The 20,251-nt window shown below is 34.1% G+C and overlaps 1 protein-coding gene across 4 annotated transcripts in view; it reads left to right on the top strand.

Annotated features, from left to right (window-relative positions):
• The window catches only part of LOC127868672 (beta-1,3-galactosyltransferase 1-like), a 177,418-nt gene extending 157,509 nt beyond the window's left edge, over positions 1–19,909 (top strand). For 3 of the 4 annotated variants that reach the window (XM_052410612.1, XM_052410611.1, XM_052410613.1), the window contains exon 2: positions 16,672–19,909. In XM_052410612.1, the coding sequence (XP_052266572.1) occupies positions 16,845–18,164 (1,320 nt within the window). In that variant the 5' untranslated portion in view covers positions 16,672–16,844 and the 3' untranslated portion in view covers positions 18,165–19,909. The other variant, XR_008044220.1, reaches the window with a different exon arrangement.
• The last annotated feature ends 342 nt before the right edge of the window (positions 19,910–20,251 follow it).

The following is a 20,251-nucleotide window of genomic DNA, read 5'->3' as shown; positions in this document are numbered from 1 at the left end:
TATAAGTATGACGAAATTATATTGTGTTGAACTCTCCACGAGCGTAGTAAATTTATATCATAAAGAATAAATACCATGTCATTTTTTTTTTATTTTGCATTTTATTTCAAATCTAGTTGTCAATACTATCCTGTTGGTGCAGTATGTTGTATATTCGGTTAAAATGATTACTGCAGACAGATAATCTGCTTGTTATATTACAGTTTGTGCAGATGAAATTGATAACAGTAGTTCACTGATAACATGACTTCAGAAACATACAGGACCGACTATTTTATGACACCAGCTTGATTTATGGCAGCTGTAAGGTGGTAATACACCACATTCTGCCAACTTGGTGCAACTTCCATGCTTTATAAAAATTGCAACAGAAACTTGTATGATAAATATAACTCTGTAGTCATAATAGCAATAAAACATGTTTTATTTTTATCCACGCGGTACTTAACACCTTTTACACCATTATCTGTGTTGAAACAAACATTAAAGTACAACTGATTAATTTTCATACAAATTAACTTTAGTTGATTAATGTTTGGCCATTTTAATTATAATTTGTTTTATACATAATAGTGCACACCTCTTACACACAGATATATAACCCGTGAACAACACTGACCACAGGTGTAAAAGAGACGTTAATTGTGACAACCGTATATTCAGATAATTAAACAAGACATCATATCTATGATTGATACGTATGAACTACTGATCAAATTATATCCTACATTTATTTATGAATATTTATTTTTATTTTTTTGGTGGTTATGATGGCGAGTTGACTTCAAAAGTTGCGAAAAGAACGTACATACTCCACCTTAGTGCGTCCAATACTGAAGTACGCTGCTACCGCATGGGATCCTCACACCCAAACATGTATTGACCAACTTGAAGCAGTCCAGAGACGCGCTGCTCGCTTTGTGAAAGGGGATTACCGAACCACAAGCAGAAGTTCACAGATGGTAGCAGACATTGGATGGCAGCCCCTTCAAGCGAGACGCCAAACATCTAAGGTTACCATGATGTACCGTATTATCAATAACCTTATTGATATTCCGTCCGACCCCTACCTCCGCCCTGCTATATCATCAAGAGGCAGCAGTATAAGATACATCGTACCATACTGCAGAACTGACTACCTCCGACACTCCTTCTTTCCGTCAGCAACAAGACTGTGGAATCAACTGCCTAACCACCTTATGACGGCTCCCAGTCTTGAAGCGTTCAAGGAAGGGATGACACCGAAATAAGCCACAATGAATCTGTAAAGAGTTTTAAAAATTATTTTAACTGCGCCACAACGCGATCTTTTAAACCATTTTTCTTGTACGACAATGCCCCAGAGAGGGATATAGTAAAATAAACGAAGAAGAAGAAGAGTTGACCAAAAAACACGTGCGAGTTGACTTAGTTATGAGTTGACCGGCCCTCCTGTGTTTTTTTGTTTTTCCTTAATAGCAATTGGCAACTAGAATCAGTATAATTGATAACTAAAATAAACAATGGCGTCTTCATTTTTTGAAAACATAATTGAATATTATACAATCAAGATACATTTACACTATATGAGGAGTAATTGGCAAATGGCACATGTCGGCAACACATTATTAATGGAAGTTTTATTTAAGACAATTTGTTATGAAATAAGGCGTGTTATTTAAAATGTTTATTCAAAGCTTTGAATATTTCCTGGGCGTAAAGTCCACCACCGTCTCGTCAATTATCCGTCATAAATTCACGGCTAGAATCCATTTGCACCCGATACTGTCGCCTTTTGAGAAGCAGAAGAATCATTTCTTCCAAGTTTCAAACGAGCATTGCATCCAAATGCTGCACACTGCACCATCGTATTATCTGTAGATCCGCAATGTCACATAACAATACGAATCGTAATAAACTCAACGTAGATCGGAAATTCAAAAAATTAGAGTAAATGATGAACACAGTCCTGTATACAGTGACGTTTTCGCGAAATTTGCGTTACTGTAAATAACAATGGAGGTCGTTCTGAGTCATGCGCAGTGGTGTTCGACTACGTCATCGGGGGAAAATAGCGGCGTAAATTGCCGAACGCATTACGGAAATTACCGATAATCAAAATCATCGTTTTTCAGCTCTTATATTTTTTTTGTTTGTTTTACTTTCAATGTTATTTTATGGTATTCCTTTATAAAATATGATGTTTACGTCAGAATTCTTCCGGTGATCTTTAAATACCTTACACATTAAAATGTCGTTCAAGTCAAACCTTGCGTGCCAGTATATTTGGTTGTAACTAACTGTCAACTTGTATGGTTTTCTTTTATTATGCAACGAGGTCAACGGAGATTACAATGTCCAAATATTCGTTCTTTAATTAGCAATCTTAGTGGCGTGTCTAAACGTGATTTTGCAAAATGCCCCACACTTATGAACCCTTGAAACGCTGTACAATACCATCCACACTTGTGGAATCAGATACATTGGGGTTAGGGGTTTGGGTCCGCAAAATAAGGCTTTCTGAGGAGCGAATTTAAAGCTTGAGCAATTCTCCCAAAACTGCAGTTTTGAAGATATACTTGGTTGTGTTATTGTGTATTATTTTGGTTCCAATTTTTGATGGAACGCCTGACTGGACTGTTGTGACCATAACTCTACTTTAAATTTTAGCCATAGTTTGCATCGAATGTAAAGATATGTAATACTCATATGAATATTCACATAATCTATGAAATGACGACGTTATTCGCTTCATGTATTTATAACTGGTGTCACTCATATGACCTAAATATTGTAACTTCCGAGTTTGAAGGTTTCGTGTCGCAAGTCCCAGGATGTGATCCTATCATCATGTGTATTCTCTATTCAATGTTCTTCTCTGCTAGTACTTTGGGAAAAGCCTCTCAGGCGGTATCTATGACCACTTTCGCATACCACATTTTTTGTTCTGAAATTAAGGCTATCATGCTGTGAGTGCATGTTCTTCCCTTCTTCAAGTTTTTTTTATTGATCCTCAAGTCGATACATTACTTTAATAATTGCATTTGACTCTTATGTATCAGCTGATATCTGATTTAATTTGACTGTTCTGTTCCTGTCCAAAGTTAGTTCTCTTTCTTATTTCATTTCATACTCATCTTCTTTGATTTAATTACGAAGTTCTTTATTTTTCAAACCGCTATCAAAGTATACACGCGTTGGATGCCTTACCTTGTTTTGTCACTTTTGAGTACTCTACATAATTTATTATGCGGTTTGTTATTCTCCGCTTCTATCTGGGAAAAAATATATTCAAACCGCAAAATCAGATTTTTCTAATACCTTGCTTGCTGATTTCGACTTAAATATCACATTATCACAGTCTAGGTTTTTCTAATTGGGTATTGTGTGTATCAGCATTCGGCATTTTGTTGAGGGGGGGGGGGGGCAGATAGTCGAAGTTGTAACAATTCATCCGTCTTCTATTAGAACAAATCAATCTCCTTTTCTGGTTGAACAAATACAAATCCTCTTCTGTCAGTCCCTGCTATTTTAAGTGCTGGATCATACGGGTAAAACCTTTTATCTTCGTACGAATTAGAAGTCGACGTTTGTGTGGAATCTTGCAGACTATAGTGTGTGCAAACATAAGCCTTCATATAATTGTATAGGTGTAACATATCAAACTGGTCAAATAGCCAAGCATAATATCTTAAAGTGCCACGCAACGCCGCATCTTATTTTAACCATTCATACTTTTGAACATTAGGCGACGTAACGGTATTGTACACACAGGATGACTCGTCAGAATAAGTACTAAATGTATAGTACTGATATTAAGTGTCAATACATTAAATTAATGTTCTTTATTAAAGAAATGGTTTTTATTAAGTGGTTAGCACAAAATTTGGCATTCTTCATTTAATCATTTTTATCACGGGTTTTAATCAAATATCTTTTAATACTCGTCTTTATTGATAAATCAGTTGTTCAATCGTCCCTTTGTTCAGCACAAACCCATTTTCTCTTTATGATCAGTTACTATACCAACTACATACTAACAACATGGTGTCATAAACAACAGGTAGCAAATGTCTGGTCATTATCACAATTTATGATATCTCTATGTCTTCGCATGGTATTAGTATTTGGTACTCATGTTTTGGAGTAATTTAACGCCAAATACTCATGTGATTATTAAATTAGCTATGTAACACATATTACAAAAAATAAAACTCATTGTCCAAACAGATTGTCAGAAACTAACTACTGTTGAGATATAAGCCAGTTTAAGAATTATAATAAAGTGCTAAATGCCAATACATTTTAAATAATAAAAATTGTTTCAATGCTAAGTATATTCGTTTGAAAACAGCGCGTTTAAATAATGTTTCCAAAAATACAAACAATAAAGAATAATGATATAAAATTATACGTATTTATCACGCGTAATCACTTATAAAGAGATTTCAATATACATGCCTAGACATTTCAATTTTCACCACGTCCGTTTTTTCACTTGTATATGATAACTTTTCAAAAGTGTCATTCACTGTAAAAGAAAATCTATTCAATAAAAATAAATATTAAGATAGCATGTAAAAAGTGTTATGTACTTTGCTTTTTATAGTGCTTTGTTTTATGGTTGATGGAACACATCTCTTACAAGTTTGATCGTTCATGAAAAATAACACACACCAACACACTCACACCTTAGAAAATGATAGTTGTATAATGCTATGTATTGTATTTTAGGGATTATTTATCTCTTTGTTTTGTTCAATTATCGAAGTTTAGTCTTCAGACCATTCTTTTTCTGACTTAAATGGGTAACTCCTTTTTTTTATAAAGATTTTAGTAAGATTAAATAATATATAATATATAAGATTATAAATATTTACTTATGGTACTAAATATTATGTCATTCAAATATTTGTAGGTGTTATATTGTTTATTTAAGAATAACCTATCAATTTATCGAAAAAGCAAATGCCTGTATTTTCATGTTTGACTTTATTGTTATCAGTGTCAGTGCGCATTAAAGACCCGAATGTAAACAATAACAGTCTACTGGTCTATAATCATCGATATATTTTGTCATTTGCTTAATAAAGGAAAAAATAAATACACGCTCAGCCCCGTTTTAAAATTCGATTTGTTATGTGATATAAAAATATTAACAGTGTAAGTATTGTAAAACTGGTCTAAATAATAATAATTCGACCACATTCTAAATGTCAATTTTCTTTTAAATTTTCAAAACAAGTTGACTTTAAATAATAGTACATATACAATATACTTATCAGATACCACGTAAAACGTAAAATGCTTTCTTGATGACGAACATATACACAGAGTATGTTTTTTCTAATTCACATGTTTGTTATGTTTTGGAAGGAATAAGATTGTGAAATATGCGCTAAATATCCGCTTACCTGCCTTGAACAAACTTTCAGTATCTTTGATATGAGATTTTGCAGTTTCTACTGAACGCTGCAATATGTGATTTGGGAGCTCCCGCGAAAAGCTGCCATATGTGTGTTCGGGGCTCCCAAGTGATGGGGTGTATTAAATGCTTTAAAAACTGTTATCAAGTAAACCATGTATTGCTCTTGCATTTGAATTAGGCCATAAATATTTTTCAAAGAACTAAATCATCTAGTAGGTGTGGTTTTATCAATGGCTGGTTTTTAGCTCGGTAAATCTCAAGTTACATCAAAATGTGTTAAACTAGAACAGTCATTTACATGTAAGATAACAAATACCCCTGCAATGACTCATTTATATTAGTTACACAATTTGAGTTTAAGTTAAATAAATGTTTGTCGTTCGCTTCTTAACATTTACACAATCAGTTTATACGTGGCACGTTGATTTATTTTACGACTGCAACGATAACGATTAAACAACACATTAGTTCAGTTGATTAGTTTAATGACATGATTGCAATAAACATCACACAAATGAAATCGAATGTACACGTATAAAGTATTCACTAACAGATCTATATAATATATTATGCAAGTAAGAGAGTGGGATATAATTGCCACAGCGTTAACCAGGAACAGACGCTGGTAACCACGAGCCACGAAAGATTGGCTGATTCACTCGTGGAAGCTTGCTGCAAGAAAATATACCTACCACAGGTGGACGAGCACACGTTGAATTACCGATGTGAAATAACTACGCTATAGTAGCAACACCACCTACCTAAATGAAAAATGCTCTTGCTCATCAAGCGACCGGGCCAGGAAAAACTATTTACTTGATTGGGCTAGACCTAGCTCTACCAGTCGCTTGACCATTAATCGCTCACCCAGCGATTATACCTTAAAGAAACACTTTTTGTATTAATGCTCATATAAAAAATCGCTACACTTGCGATCACACTTTTACATGACTCTTAATATCAATGATCGCTACACTTGCGATCGCACTTTACTTGATCGCTGCACTTCCGATCACACTTTTACAACAACCGCTACACTTGCGATACACTTTTACTTGATCGCTACACTTGCGATCAGCCTTTTACAACCTACCACTTTTTATACCAATGGTCACTTGACCATTAATCGCTCAACCAGTACACACTTTTTTACTAGGACATTTAATACCAATAAACGCTCAACCATCGATTTGAAACGAACACGTTTTTCTCTGCGGAATTGCTACCATATTTAAAGCTTAACCTTTTAATTACTTGTACCTGCCCGGAAGGGTTTGGTTGATATACTTCGCCTGAAGCCAAGAGTCCATTCGAGCCAATGTGTTGCGTCATTGTCGCTAAGGTTAGCTTGTAGAGATAAATGTTGTAGAATAAGTACGCATGCCCATCCAACCCTCCGGCAAACAAAATTTTCCGCCACAATAAATTTCACAAATTTATCCCCCACAAATTCTGGGGCGGTATTGTACGAAAGCCACGAGTTGACCGACAAACTATTGGTAACATGTGACGTGGCTTTTTAACTCGCTCAACCAGCGATTTCACACTTTTTAAACACGGTCCTTTAAGCACAATAATCGCTCAACCAGCGATTACACACTATTTAACTCGGACGTTTAATACCAATAATCGCTCAACCAGCGATTAGACACATACACGTTTTTCTCCTACGATAATGCTTCTATCTTTTAAGCTTAAATGTTTAACGCATGTGTTGTTAATATTTTTATGTTTATACTTTTCACATTAAGAATAAATAATTAATGCAATTTCCTACAATTTCAGATCATTTTTCTATTTTATCAGATTAATAAAAACGATTTCTTCCCTGTGTCTGCTATACCAAGTAAAAAAATAAAAGTTGAAAAAATGCAAAAAATACATGAAATTCGTTTTCAATGACACAAGTGTTTTCAACAATTAGACAGTGCGGCCAATATCTTAGAGCATGCGCTATACCAAGATGTCGTCCAGTTTCAATAATAAACTTGTGGTTGGAGCATCTGTACTTTGCAAGTCCGTTCTATACGAGAATGGTAATATTACGCGAAAGATATTTTTTGTTGTTCAAGCAATGATTTATATGTTGTTCACCGTGACGAGTCGAATAAACTCCCTGGCCATTGTTGCTTGTGGCAATACATAAGGCGATCGTTGAACAGGTGTAAAAATACATCAACATTACCTACATCCTGATAAACCACTACATGACAAATCCATAATTAAATAACACATTTTAACAGAAGTAGCCCAATTTGTCCTTCCGATTTCATCCTGGCGTTTCAACATAGTATAACAGTTTTTGGGAAATCTATGCAATTATATGTGATTTAGTTTACACCAGTGTGAAAACAGACTTATAACACTAACATTAACAATATAAACAACCGACAAGCACAGCCGAAAATGTCATCTCTCTAGCAACAGAGCACATTTTAATCTTAAACAAACAAACTCTCTCTCGAACAATATCAGATATCGGATCCAGCATCCACACCCAAGGTATAATTAATCGCAGTTCGCGACAAGTGTGTAACATACTTCAAGAGATATTCTACACATAATTCTAATCTACCAACCTCCCCAAGAGCCATCAAAAAGGTTCAAAATACTCTTGAATGTCAAATTTCTAGAAAAGCCTTGGTAACTTGTATAGCGTTAATAGATTTTATCAGCTAGGATTGCCAACAAGAAAATAACATAACCTGTCATAATACATTATATACTTCTCTTTTCATAAAATCATATTGGATTTGAAAATTTTCTTTTAAAACTCAGAGTTTTAACTTGTTATTGAAAATAAAGAATTCTATTTAACAAATATATATTTTATTAATGCAGACTATCTTTTAAATTAAATATTGAAATTCATAAACCAAGTAAACAATCCAACAACACGCAAGACAAAATTGTTCACTAAAATACATGTTGGCTTTAGTTTCCACAAAATTGTCGCTGTTATCTGAGACAGATGTTCTCCCCAACAAACGCCAGATACACTAAGTTTCGTGTTTCAGCTAGGAAATGATAACAAACTGTGATTACGCTGAAAACAAGCTAGTAATAAGGTAGACTTAGAACAATGAAGTATTAGATTTCCTTGAGAAGAAAATTTTATAAACTTTGCAGTGAGGAGAAAAAGAAATGTTTTGATAGAAGAAAATAAATGTGCACCAACAACATCAAAACGAGTAATTATGTTGCTATAGCATGCTAAAAGGCCCAACACTACGTCAAACACGACGACAATTGAAATACCCAATACTGTCGTAGGAACAAGAAGACTTGCTACAGTACTATAATTAGAAAGCTTATAAGCACACACTGATTACAAGATTTTTGTGTAATCAACTAAGATTATTTGTTTAAAAATAGTGTGTCCATTTTAAACTAAAATGTTCTGAATATATTGTCGCAAATAAATAAAATGTACTAAGCGCGTACACATAATCGCCCCTCGCAATGTGTTGAATCAGCGAGACCGGCCCGTGCGTGGCCAGGTCATCTTGCGCTTAACGCCGTAAATCGTGCTACTGACCCGTATACAGGGGTCGCTCCAGATTATTTGCTAACTCAAGACGTAATGTAGTAACAGATTCCCAACTTATACCGCACCCCGCTTCGTTGTTTGTTTTGAAAGGAACACTTTAAGAATCACGAAACATCTCCCAAAAATCAAGAAAAAACACTACCTGGATCGAGTTTCGGAATCGGGTAAAGTCCTCCGTTGATTCCACTTGCTTCCTTTTTCTGCCTCGAGGAATTTCCGAAGATTGCTCGAGATATAATTGTAAACGGTTTTTGACGATCTTAACACCAGCACAGGCAGTTTATAAAAAGGCAGAATGACATCACATAACAACAACTAGAATCAGAATTATCACCCTTCTTTAACCCTCCCGTCCAAGCTATATTGGAATTGGCCTGTATATAAAATCATGGTTAAAGCGTTATACTAACGCACGCTTCAATACACTATTAGTTTATCAGTTTTTCAACGCCATGCAATCTACATTTCTTTAAAAGGGCGTTATCTTTATTTACTTAATTATAGCTTGTTCCGATATCAAGGATCCTTAATGCATTGTCTTAATTGTCGAAGTCATGGTCAGAATTAAATTCGTCTGCATTTCATACTCCATTAATAGATTTGCAAAATTACAAATGGTTTCCTTATATTCCAAAAACAAAAGGTTCACTATACACGAAACAGTTGAAATTACACTTTGTCAACCGAAGTTGATAACATTAAAAAGCGTGTGTAACAATTTTGATTGGTATTTTCCAACACGTAGATCACTAAAAATAGCGTGAACAATCAGCTACTAAGATATAAACTCTAATTGACAATGTAGTTAGCTTTTAGATTTGATCTTTGATAGCTTAGGAAAAAGGTTCTGATTCCGGTGACTGCAAATGTTTGAATTACACGTGTTCTTTATAAAATGAATTAAAAAAAAACAACAGTATTGTTTCAACAATTACATTTACTTTGTAAGTATATTTTAAAGGTTAACGTGTCCCTTAAGAGTCTAAATATAATTGTTATAACTTGTTTCTGCCTTTCAAGAGTGTTTCCGCCACGTTTTTTACTCTTAATCAAGTGCATTTGGCGGAAGCGAGAAATTTTCCATCCTCGCTGTGTTTCATTTGTAGACAATAACGTTTAAAGTGTTATGTGATAAAAGCATCGTAAGTTTTATTAAAGTGCATTTTAGTGGTGCTTTGAAAACATGAAGCACAAGTCATATTCGTGTGCTAGCAGACTAAATATACTTTCTTATACATCACTTATTATCCCCTGCCATAGGCGGATGGATATTGTTTTGGCGTTGTCCATCCGTCCGTCTTTCCATCCGTCCGTCGGGAGCCATATCTTGGAAGTACTTTGGCGGATTTCATCGAAACTTGGTATGTTTATATATATATGGATAAGAGGATGATGCACGCCAAATGGCATTGTACGCCATCTGTTAATAACGGAGTTATGGCCCTTTGCATCATGAAAAAATGCTTTTTAATATAAGCTTACAGCTTTATCTCCATTAACACATGAGTCAGAGCCATGAAACTTGTCATAGTTGTTCTCAATTATCTGGAAGTGCTTCACATTCAACGACCATAATCCTAGGGGCTAAGAACAAGGTTACACATTGAGGTCAAAGGGCGTTGTCCATCCGTCCAGAAAACGTTTGTGTCCAGAAGCATATTGGCGGGGATATGAATTCAACGAATTTGCTTGTTTGAAAATTATCCCATCCAGGTAATCATTTTTCACTCTTTTAAACGTCATAAAGAAAAATAACTAAACATCTAATAATATTGCAGAATGGAATTACACCCAAATGTCTCAAACAAAGAAATTCCGCCACTGGGGAGATCTACTTTGTAAAACGAGTCGACCGAATTCTATTTAATTTAATTACAGAGGCATCTGAACAATAAAAACGCCAGCAAATACATAATTAAACAAGAAGCCCGTAATGGCCCATCAGCGATCAGCTTAGTTCAAGGACTCGAATAGATCAAGAAATGACCTTGTGACAAAGATTTGAACCTACTTGACCCATATTTAAACATGGTCTTGATTTTGTCAACATGGACCAAGTTTTATCAAGACTGAGTCATACATGTTGCCTCTAGAGTAGTAACAAGTTGTTTGCATTTCATTGACCAGGTAACCTTGATTATTCAAGCACATAAACCAGATTCAAACTTTAATATCCAGATAAATGTTCTGACTAAGTTACATGAAGCATGTGTCATAAATGTTGCCTATACAGTGGCAAGAATTTAGAAAAAGGCCTGGTTACCTTGCTCTTGACGCATGTGAACCAGATTTAAACTTGGCCTCGATATTGTCAATATAAACAGCGTGACCAAGCTTCATAAGGCGAGTCATATGTATTACCCATAGATTGGCAATATTATTATCTAATAATTAACCTGGTGACTTACCGTTAAGTCGTAAACGGCATGGATTCGAATTCCGCCTAGATATTGTCCAGAAACATATTAAAATTTTTGTTTCATCAAGATTGAGTCATAAATGTGTTTTCGGGAGTTGTAACAAGGGTTTGGAAGACTGAACGCAACAGAGACATATTTAAACTCATACAAGACAATGTCAAGATACACATTCTCAGCAAGTTTCACCAAACTTGAGACATATAATAGGCCTCTAGAGTGTTACCAAGATTTTTTATAAGATTTAACTTGGCGACTTATTTTTTCGGCGGATGTGATCCAGATTCAAACTTGGCCGAAATATTTTCATTCGTACTAAGATTTTATCCAGATAGGACTCAAATGTAGCCTCTAGAGTGATGAGAGGTGGAGTTTGACGACGCTGTTTTCAACATCTGTGAAGACAGATCACGTGATATGTGCGTTGATACAGCCTGTATCGTCTGACGCAAATTTAATTACACAGACATCCATGCGTTGTATTGCTCTGTAATCTGCTTTCGGCTGTGTTGCTTGTCGAGCAGTGTTATTGAGCGCTAACTGGAAATTTAATGTTTTCTGAACTGAGGATTTTCTGAACTGATTATTTGAATTATTTTCCTGATGCGAAACGCACCTTTGAGTTGAGCATATAATTGTTTGTTATTGTTCAAAGTGCATACTCGAACATTGGAATGGTTTTCGGTGAGTCACGTTTAAATCGCATTTCATTATTTAGATTAAAAACTGCGTATTTTAGAGCAGAATTCGGTTGCTTTTAAGTAAAGAAAGCATCTATTTTGAAGCAATTGCATACACTAAAGGTTCGACATTATAAATATGTGTATGTTAAAATGTAAGATGTCTAGTACATGTTTGAAGTATTGACGTAAGATTAAGAATTTGTAACTTTATATTGCTTCTGGTTCATCTGGAAAAGACATTGCAATAATGTACATCGAGATATCCAGTTATTCGGCATAAAGAAAAATGTCGAAGAACAGATGTTTATCTTTGAACCATTCATTTCTTTATAAGATTCTGATTGACAACCGAAATAATTGAGAAAAAACAATTGCAAGTTTAACGTGTAATATTGGAAACATGTGTGATGTATATCTAAGCAGTGTTCCTGATGAATGTTTGCATTTTGTGTTGGAAGTTGTACAAATTATATCAATTATCAATACATAGCGATATGAGTAGGTCTAGTAGTTAAACTCGAACTCTTAAAAATTCATTTAAAAGCAGGAACATTTTAAGTTAGAATTCTGAAAAATTGAAGGTACGCAGTGATCAATCCATAAGCTGTACATTAAGATTGTAACGTCTTATAACTTACTAAATAAATTCGTTTTCTAGATTTTGATTTTTACTAGGGTTAATACAAAGTATTATTGTTCTTACAATTTGCACATGAAGACCTTATATATTTTAAATACAATGTGCTTGATACATTGCTGTAATTAAGTTTAATTATCTTCATTACAGTTTGACGGACGGAATTAGACATCTTTAATAACATATATACTATCGATAGATATCACTATACAATTCCATTATGTTATATATACATGTTTGTTTAGATGCAATGACACGTATAACTACAATATACTTTGTATAATCATAATTTGTATAATCATAAACTATTAATTTGTTAACATTGTATGCCTGCTGTGTCATCTTGGGATTTTGACCATCTGTATGTATGGTTTAATTAAGCAAAATGTATTATATTGAACGTTGATCGCACTCTCTTATAACTATACTATCGTCCGGAAACGTGTGCGGTAATGAACACCCTTATGCTATGCTCACATTGTATTGCCCAATTAATAATGCGTATTTATGCCTTTTGTATGACATTTGCTTTATGTAACAAGTGTGCTCTTTAGTGGTTGTATATTCAGGTGTTTATCAATTTATTTCAAAATAATTAATCTATTAAATTAATACAATTTAATATGTATGTTCCTTTCGTGAATGTTCGCATCGAATTATACTTTAAAAAGATCTCGGAAGTTTTAGAAATACGCAACTTCGCCGCAAAGTCTATAAATGTACTTATTTAGACTGAAAAAAACTACGATACCATACATAAAGTCGAGGAATGTATAAAAAAGAAACAATAAATGAAAAAGAAGCTATATAGCCATGTGACATGTGTTAATCTTTCAAGGTAACTATTGATCGATACCATGGTGAGTGTTGATTCAATGATTGCATAATTATTGATCACTGATAAGGCAGTTGTGAGGTGTACGGAAGCGATTATGTTCTTTAAAATACGTTTTTTGTTAACATTTACATTTAGCTTTGTAACTACCCGTTGTGCAATAAACCCGTTTTGCAATAAATTAATTGCAAAACGGTTTGGAGTGTCTTATTGCAATTTTTTTTTTTTTACAACAATCCGTTTTGCAATAAACCCGTTTTGCAATAAAATCATCGCACATTTATTTGCAATAATTTTATTGTAAAACGGGTTGTTGTGTCTTATTGCAATGTGAAAATTTTTTAACAACCCGTTTTTCAATAAACCCGATTTGCAATAATTTTATTGCAAAACGGGTTGGAATGTCTTATTGCAATTTGAAATTTTTCCAATAACCCGTTTTGCAATAAACCCGATTTGCAATATAAATGAATTGCAAATCGGGTTGTTGTGAAAAATCAAATTGCAATAATACACTCCAACCCGTTTAGCAATAAATTTATTGCAAAACGGATTTATTGCTCAACGGGTTGTTACATAGCTTTGATATATATAGTGTGTACTGTGCAGTCATATGAGATGGTCATTTTTAATGCAATAAACTTTTGTATGACTAAGCTAAGTAACATCAAGCAGTTAATGTTTATGAACTAATGTACATAAAACATTTTTTTTAAATAAGTTGTAGTTATGTGCCTTTTTTACAAATGGTTTATTGTCAATACACGCATACATGGATGTAGTAGTTAATTACTATCAAACGCCGTTTCCTGTAATAAACCATTACGTTCCAGAATACATGTCCATACTTTTGTACTTTAAAAGTGTACGTAGTTAAGTAGTTGCTCAAAAAATATGTTGGATTTTTTATAAATGTTTATGTAGTTGAGGGGATGAATTCATATTTGCGCTTCACTAGTTTTTAGGTCTTATCTAGCTGTTGTACATGACCTTTAAAAAATGTTCGCAAACAAGGTTATACTGTAAGCTTACAATTCCGACGAACAAACGTAATTTATTTCGCCTTGTATTGTATACCACAGTCTTACGTGGTTCATGAGGATGAACGAGAGAAGGATGTCAAAGGGGAAGGATTGCTGTGCAAAGCAGTCAACTGTACCCTTCCATGTATCAAAAACTGCAATAAGGTTGTTTATGAAAGCACTGAGCGGTACATAGGGAGGCATAACCTCATACAATTAAAAAATATCTTGTAATAATGGAACTCGGCCAATACAATGTGACATGTTGTATAAAACCCGTTTCACGCGCTCTACACGTGACATTTCCGATACTTCATTGTACTTAAAAATGATCAGATATTAACGACGCAAAAGGCTAAATGTTTTATTGAAAAAGAAAATTAAACTCTATTCTTATAGTAATTGTAAACAATAGTATCTGCACTATATGGTAATTAAATAGCTCTTATCCGTTTAATATCACTCCATAACCATGTATAATTAATATTGGAACGTTATAAACAGGGCCAATAACTATCAGCTCATAACAATAGACAAGCCAATTAGCATGTGATCAGCATGGCACACCTCCTGTAAGTGACTCCCTCCCTGAGCGCGATTTATTGCGGACACAAATAACAACACATCGGAAAATGGCCGACGCAAGTTCTTAAGATTTTATTTGTCAAAATCACATTTCCACGAATTTACGTGTCGACGCAATTATCATCTTAACAAATAATAATGTTAATATATTAAACCGCGATTAGGTGCATGTATGGTGTTGAAAGAGCAAATCTCAATGCTAACAAATAGTCGACACTTTATGCAATTTATTTAGGCAATATATGACGGTATCCGTAACTTTTATTACTTGAAATGCACGAGAAAAGTACACTCCTTGGTTGATATTCTTCCTCGGAATACTGTTTTCATAACTGTGAAAAATAAAAAGACATAATCTGTTATACTACAACTTATTAAGTATAACTTATTCTTGGACGTAACATTTCTTTAGTTACACATACAGCCACGTAAAGATGTTTTGATAAACAGTTTTCGAAATGGCCGCTTAATAATAATTTCTTAAAAATAGTTACGCATGCGAAAGGTTGACAGAAGAAACGTTTATAATACGTCGACTATGGTCATTATTGATTGGTTTGTTGCTAAGGACATTTTCGAATGTTTGATTATATGCGCTAGATGCATAGGCCTCTTTGCCAACAAAATTCGTTTAAATATACGACCATCATTTTCGTGCATGAACATTTAACAAAGAAGGTCTCGTACGTACAACAAACGACATATACAGAAGTGTTTTCCAAATTTTGAACAGGCATAGTGTAATAAACACAATAATAAACTGTGTTCACTTTCTTGAAATTGGGTTTTCTTAATGATAGAATAATTTAATTTGTAACTTATCATTGAAATATGTAGAAACGAAATTAAACCACATCTACATTAGCAAAGAAGAACACAAATTAGCAGCATTCGAGTTTTAAGAGTCATTGTCATAGACAACACATTAGTAAAGACTATAGGGCAGCGCCAAATTTACTGTGTATTGCCTTAAAAGTTTCAACCGATATATGGGCGCATTTACCTCAAGATTGATCCCCGATTATTCATAGTTCATGTCCATTTCATGACGAATTTACTCCTAGCATCGAAATTAAATTATTTGACTGATATACAATAAATGGCCGAATGTAAAACCTGATTTGTGGAAAGGTTACTTCCTTATGTATGATGTTTCACTCACAAAGCTTTCATACTCTTGCAGGTCAAATTTTCTCTATCATCCTAAATAGCATTATGGTTTAGTCAAGTGTAACGTACTCGTTTAATATCGATGATGATTTATGAATCACCATATCGATGTATACTTACAGTTTTTAATAAAACTCTACATACATTTTGTTACAAAAAAGTGATCACCAATAGATTCGTCTTCGGCATTGTAAGACAAAGAACGATTGCAGTAAGATAAAACAATGTTGCCAGTTACAAATCGACAAAAAGCATTTGATAAAATGATCCGTTTGGTATCTTTTCCAAATAGTAATACAGTCTGAACATTTTATGAAACTTTATAGTAAACAGTAAATACTAAGCCTATTTTCTTTTATTTTCAGATCAAATGATTGGCCAATGTGTCCGATTTGAAACAATGATGTGATTTTACACGGCAGTTTCAATTTTCTTGAGAAATGAATGGAAAAGAAAACACATCATAAAAAAGTCAAACTTTTAGTCTCAGTAATTATTTAAATTGACACTAGTAAACATCTGTCATCCACATGCCAATATGGAAGGAAAACCAAGAGCTTCGATGACTTGTAAAGGTCGCTTGACAGTCCGATTTATATTTTTCAGTTTTATGACAATGGTTGTCATAGTTTTGGTTAATTTAATTGAATCATCCATTCGCATTTCTACTGATAGAGCCGTTTCATTTAAAATGAAGTCAGGCTTCAGCCACATGTTAGATTTGTACTTAACAAACTCAACGATATTAAAAACAAACATACTTTTTGGATCATCAGATGTCGCCTACAGTAAGTCTAGTTTCGACGAGAAGCAAATTACTCGTTCAAACCTGGAAACAAGTATGGCCTCCAGCAATCTACAACACCTACATCTGAGTGTTACCGCTTACAGAAAAGATACCTTTGCTGATCTGAATTTAACACGAACCGAAACAAGCACAAAGGAGATTATAACAATAGAATCTAAAATGAAAAATGTACACCGTGGAAGAAACGAGATGCCGCATAATAAAAATGAGCGCCAGAGAGAGTGCGATAATTGTTTTAAACATGATTTTGAATATTATATTCAGAACGACCACATCTGCAACACATCGGCAATGCACGAACAAATTGATCTTCTGATACTTGTTACTACTGTGCACAAGAATGGCTTCGTTCGGGAGGCATTACGGACCACGTGGTTGTCATGCACGAAAAACAATACTGCAAATGTGAGGCACGTTTTCCTTCTAGGAAAAACATTTGACAATAGGTTACAGGAATCTGTAATGAGAGAAAATGATATATATCACGATATCGTTCAGGAGATGTTTATCGACACTTACCAAAATCTTACTTACAAAACAATAATGGGTTTTAAATGGGCCTCTACCAAATGTTCTAATGCACATTTTGTTATGAAAACAGACGATGACATGTGGGTAAATGTACCTTCGTTAGTGAAGTTGTTGTCGGAAAGCGACTTGGCAAACTATTTACAAACAGGTCTGACCGGCGATTGTATGGCAAACAAATCACCCATCAGGAATAATAATTCCAAATGGTACGCGTCTTTAATTTCGTATCCTGACGTGTCATATCCACATTTTTGTTCAGGGACTGGATACATGACCAGCATTAAGGTTGTATCCGAAATTTACAATGTTTCTCCGAACGTGCCTTTCTTCCATCTAGAAGACATCTATGTTGCTTTGTGCGCGCGGCGACTCGGGTTATCGGTAAAGAAAACTGTAGGTTTCTACGCAGGACACAGACTCAATGTATGTGATCACAAAAAGGATGACGTCTTAACAGTACATCAAGTAACGCCTTCAAAGTTAGCTGAGATATGGAAGACGCTTTGCAGCCCCAAATGAGAGAGGCAGTTACAGCCATAATGATACGCAAATAATAAATATTTGGATCATTTGATGACCATTTGCTTGCCTAACTTCATTTACTCAATCTAGTATATTGTTGTGTTATTAAGAAAAGTGTAGTCAGTGATAATTTAGTTGAACAAAGACTGAACCAATATCTATTCCTATTATGAGTTAGTTCTGTTAGTTGATTTTCACAAATATTTCGTCCTTTGTTGTGATTGATGAAAGGCAATATTTAAATTTTCTTCTTGTATATTATATAAGAAAGCCATATTAGCTAAATAGACTTTTTAGGCTTTACATCACCTGTCTGAAACCACAACATGTAAGTGCTGAGTATTACCAATATTTTTTAGATCATTTTTTGGGGAATAAGGTAATTGTATTATTTTAGTATTACCTTTATTGTAATATTCAAATTTTATTTTACGCTAATGTTTTTGTTAGTATTGAATGTTAATTTTTGTACGTTTTGTAATTTGATTATATCAAATATACGTTTGCTATGTGGAATGGAAAGTTTTAATCAAAATTAAGACCTTTTGATGGATAACGTTTACAATTTATAATTCAATAGATTGTTTTGACAATTAATTTTATGTTTAAAAATACAACTTAGTATTTACATCAATACATTCTTTATTTTCCCACATTCTACATCACGCTAGGACGTATATACCCTATGTATAATGTACAGAATTGCCTATAGTTTAAAAAGAGCGTGGTAAATATGTTATGGTAACGTGATTCTTTTGTATATTTGCCATTATTGGCACGTGTGGTTATAATTTAAACATGAGCGCGATTTTGCGATAAAATACTTTATGCATATAACAAAGTTTTTATGTATTTCATTGTCATCCAAACGCTTATTAATAATTCAAGTTTTTCAGTGAGCGTGTATGACTATGTAAGGTTGGCGATTTTATGTTGAAATCATGACTCACCAGCATTAACCATTATGCGTTAGTATTGTTTTAAATATCGTAACGATGAATGTATAAGTTTCCATATTGAACTCGGGTAACACCGATTTAAAAGAAATCTCTGTCTACATACGGTTACCGAGTCATTAGATTCAGAAAACACATTCACGAACACTACGGAGTAAGAATTTTCAATACAATTCGAGCTTGTATTGATTCTAATGGACGTTATCCGGATCTCCACACGTTTGGAAAACAACCAATATGCAGGTACAAACAACGCTGTCCAACTTTATCCACCAATCAAAGTTGCGTTCAATTAATAACGTGTGTGTGATGAGGGGTGCGATTTTGATTTTTGTATTTATTATGTCCGTTTTGTTTGTACTCACATACGAGTGACTTGTTTTCCAAAGCCTAGTCCATTCCAGTGTAAGTGTATCGCTAATGAGTATCAGACCAATGTTGCTGAGCAATAATATTGTGTTGCGGTTGAGTATGTTGTGCTTTGGTTGTATTGTAAAATATATTAATATACTTTATGGTATGACACTTTTTTTACTGTTTTGTTGCGCATATTTTATACGGTGTACGAAGTATACGCTACTTTTAAAATTCATTACAAGCATTTTATAACGACGAGGTATATGATAAACTGACATATATAATTACATATTAGTTACCCAGGTTAAAAGTATACGTTTTGAAAGCAGGAATCTGTTTTATTCAATGTAAATACTTCTGATTCAGGATGTTGGGAGTGAATTGTAAAACTATACCATGTTGTTTGTATAATAAATTGAAAACGTCAAACTTGTTTATGTATAATAAATCTTGCAAAATACGGACAGGAGGTGATGACGATGATATCGACCGTATTTTTTTTATATAATCATGCATTTATTTCGTTTCTATACACATATCTTAAAGCGACACAAAGTACTTTGTATGTTCGTATGTTATTTGTCACACGTAGCGAAAATGTAACACATGCTTACTAAGTAAGGCTTAAAGTTGCTAAACCGTAAATGTTGAAATAATAAGACATGTGCGCATACAGCAGAAACAAAACACACACACGCACGCACGCACGCAAGCACGCACGCACGCACGCACGCACGCACACACGCACGCACGCACGCACGCACGCACGCA

Source organism: Dreissena polymorpha, chromosome 2 (assembly GCF_020536995.1).
Source record: "Dreissena polymorpha isolate Duluth1 chromosome 2, UMN_Dpol_1.0, whole genome shotgun sequence".
NCBI lineage: Eukaryota > Metazoa > Mollusca > Bivalvia > Myida > Dreissenidae > Dreissena > Dreissena polymorpha.
This window is presented reverse-complemented; position numbering and strand designations above follow the sequence as displayed.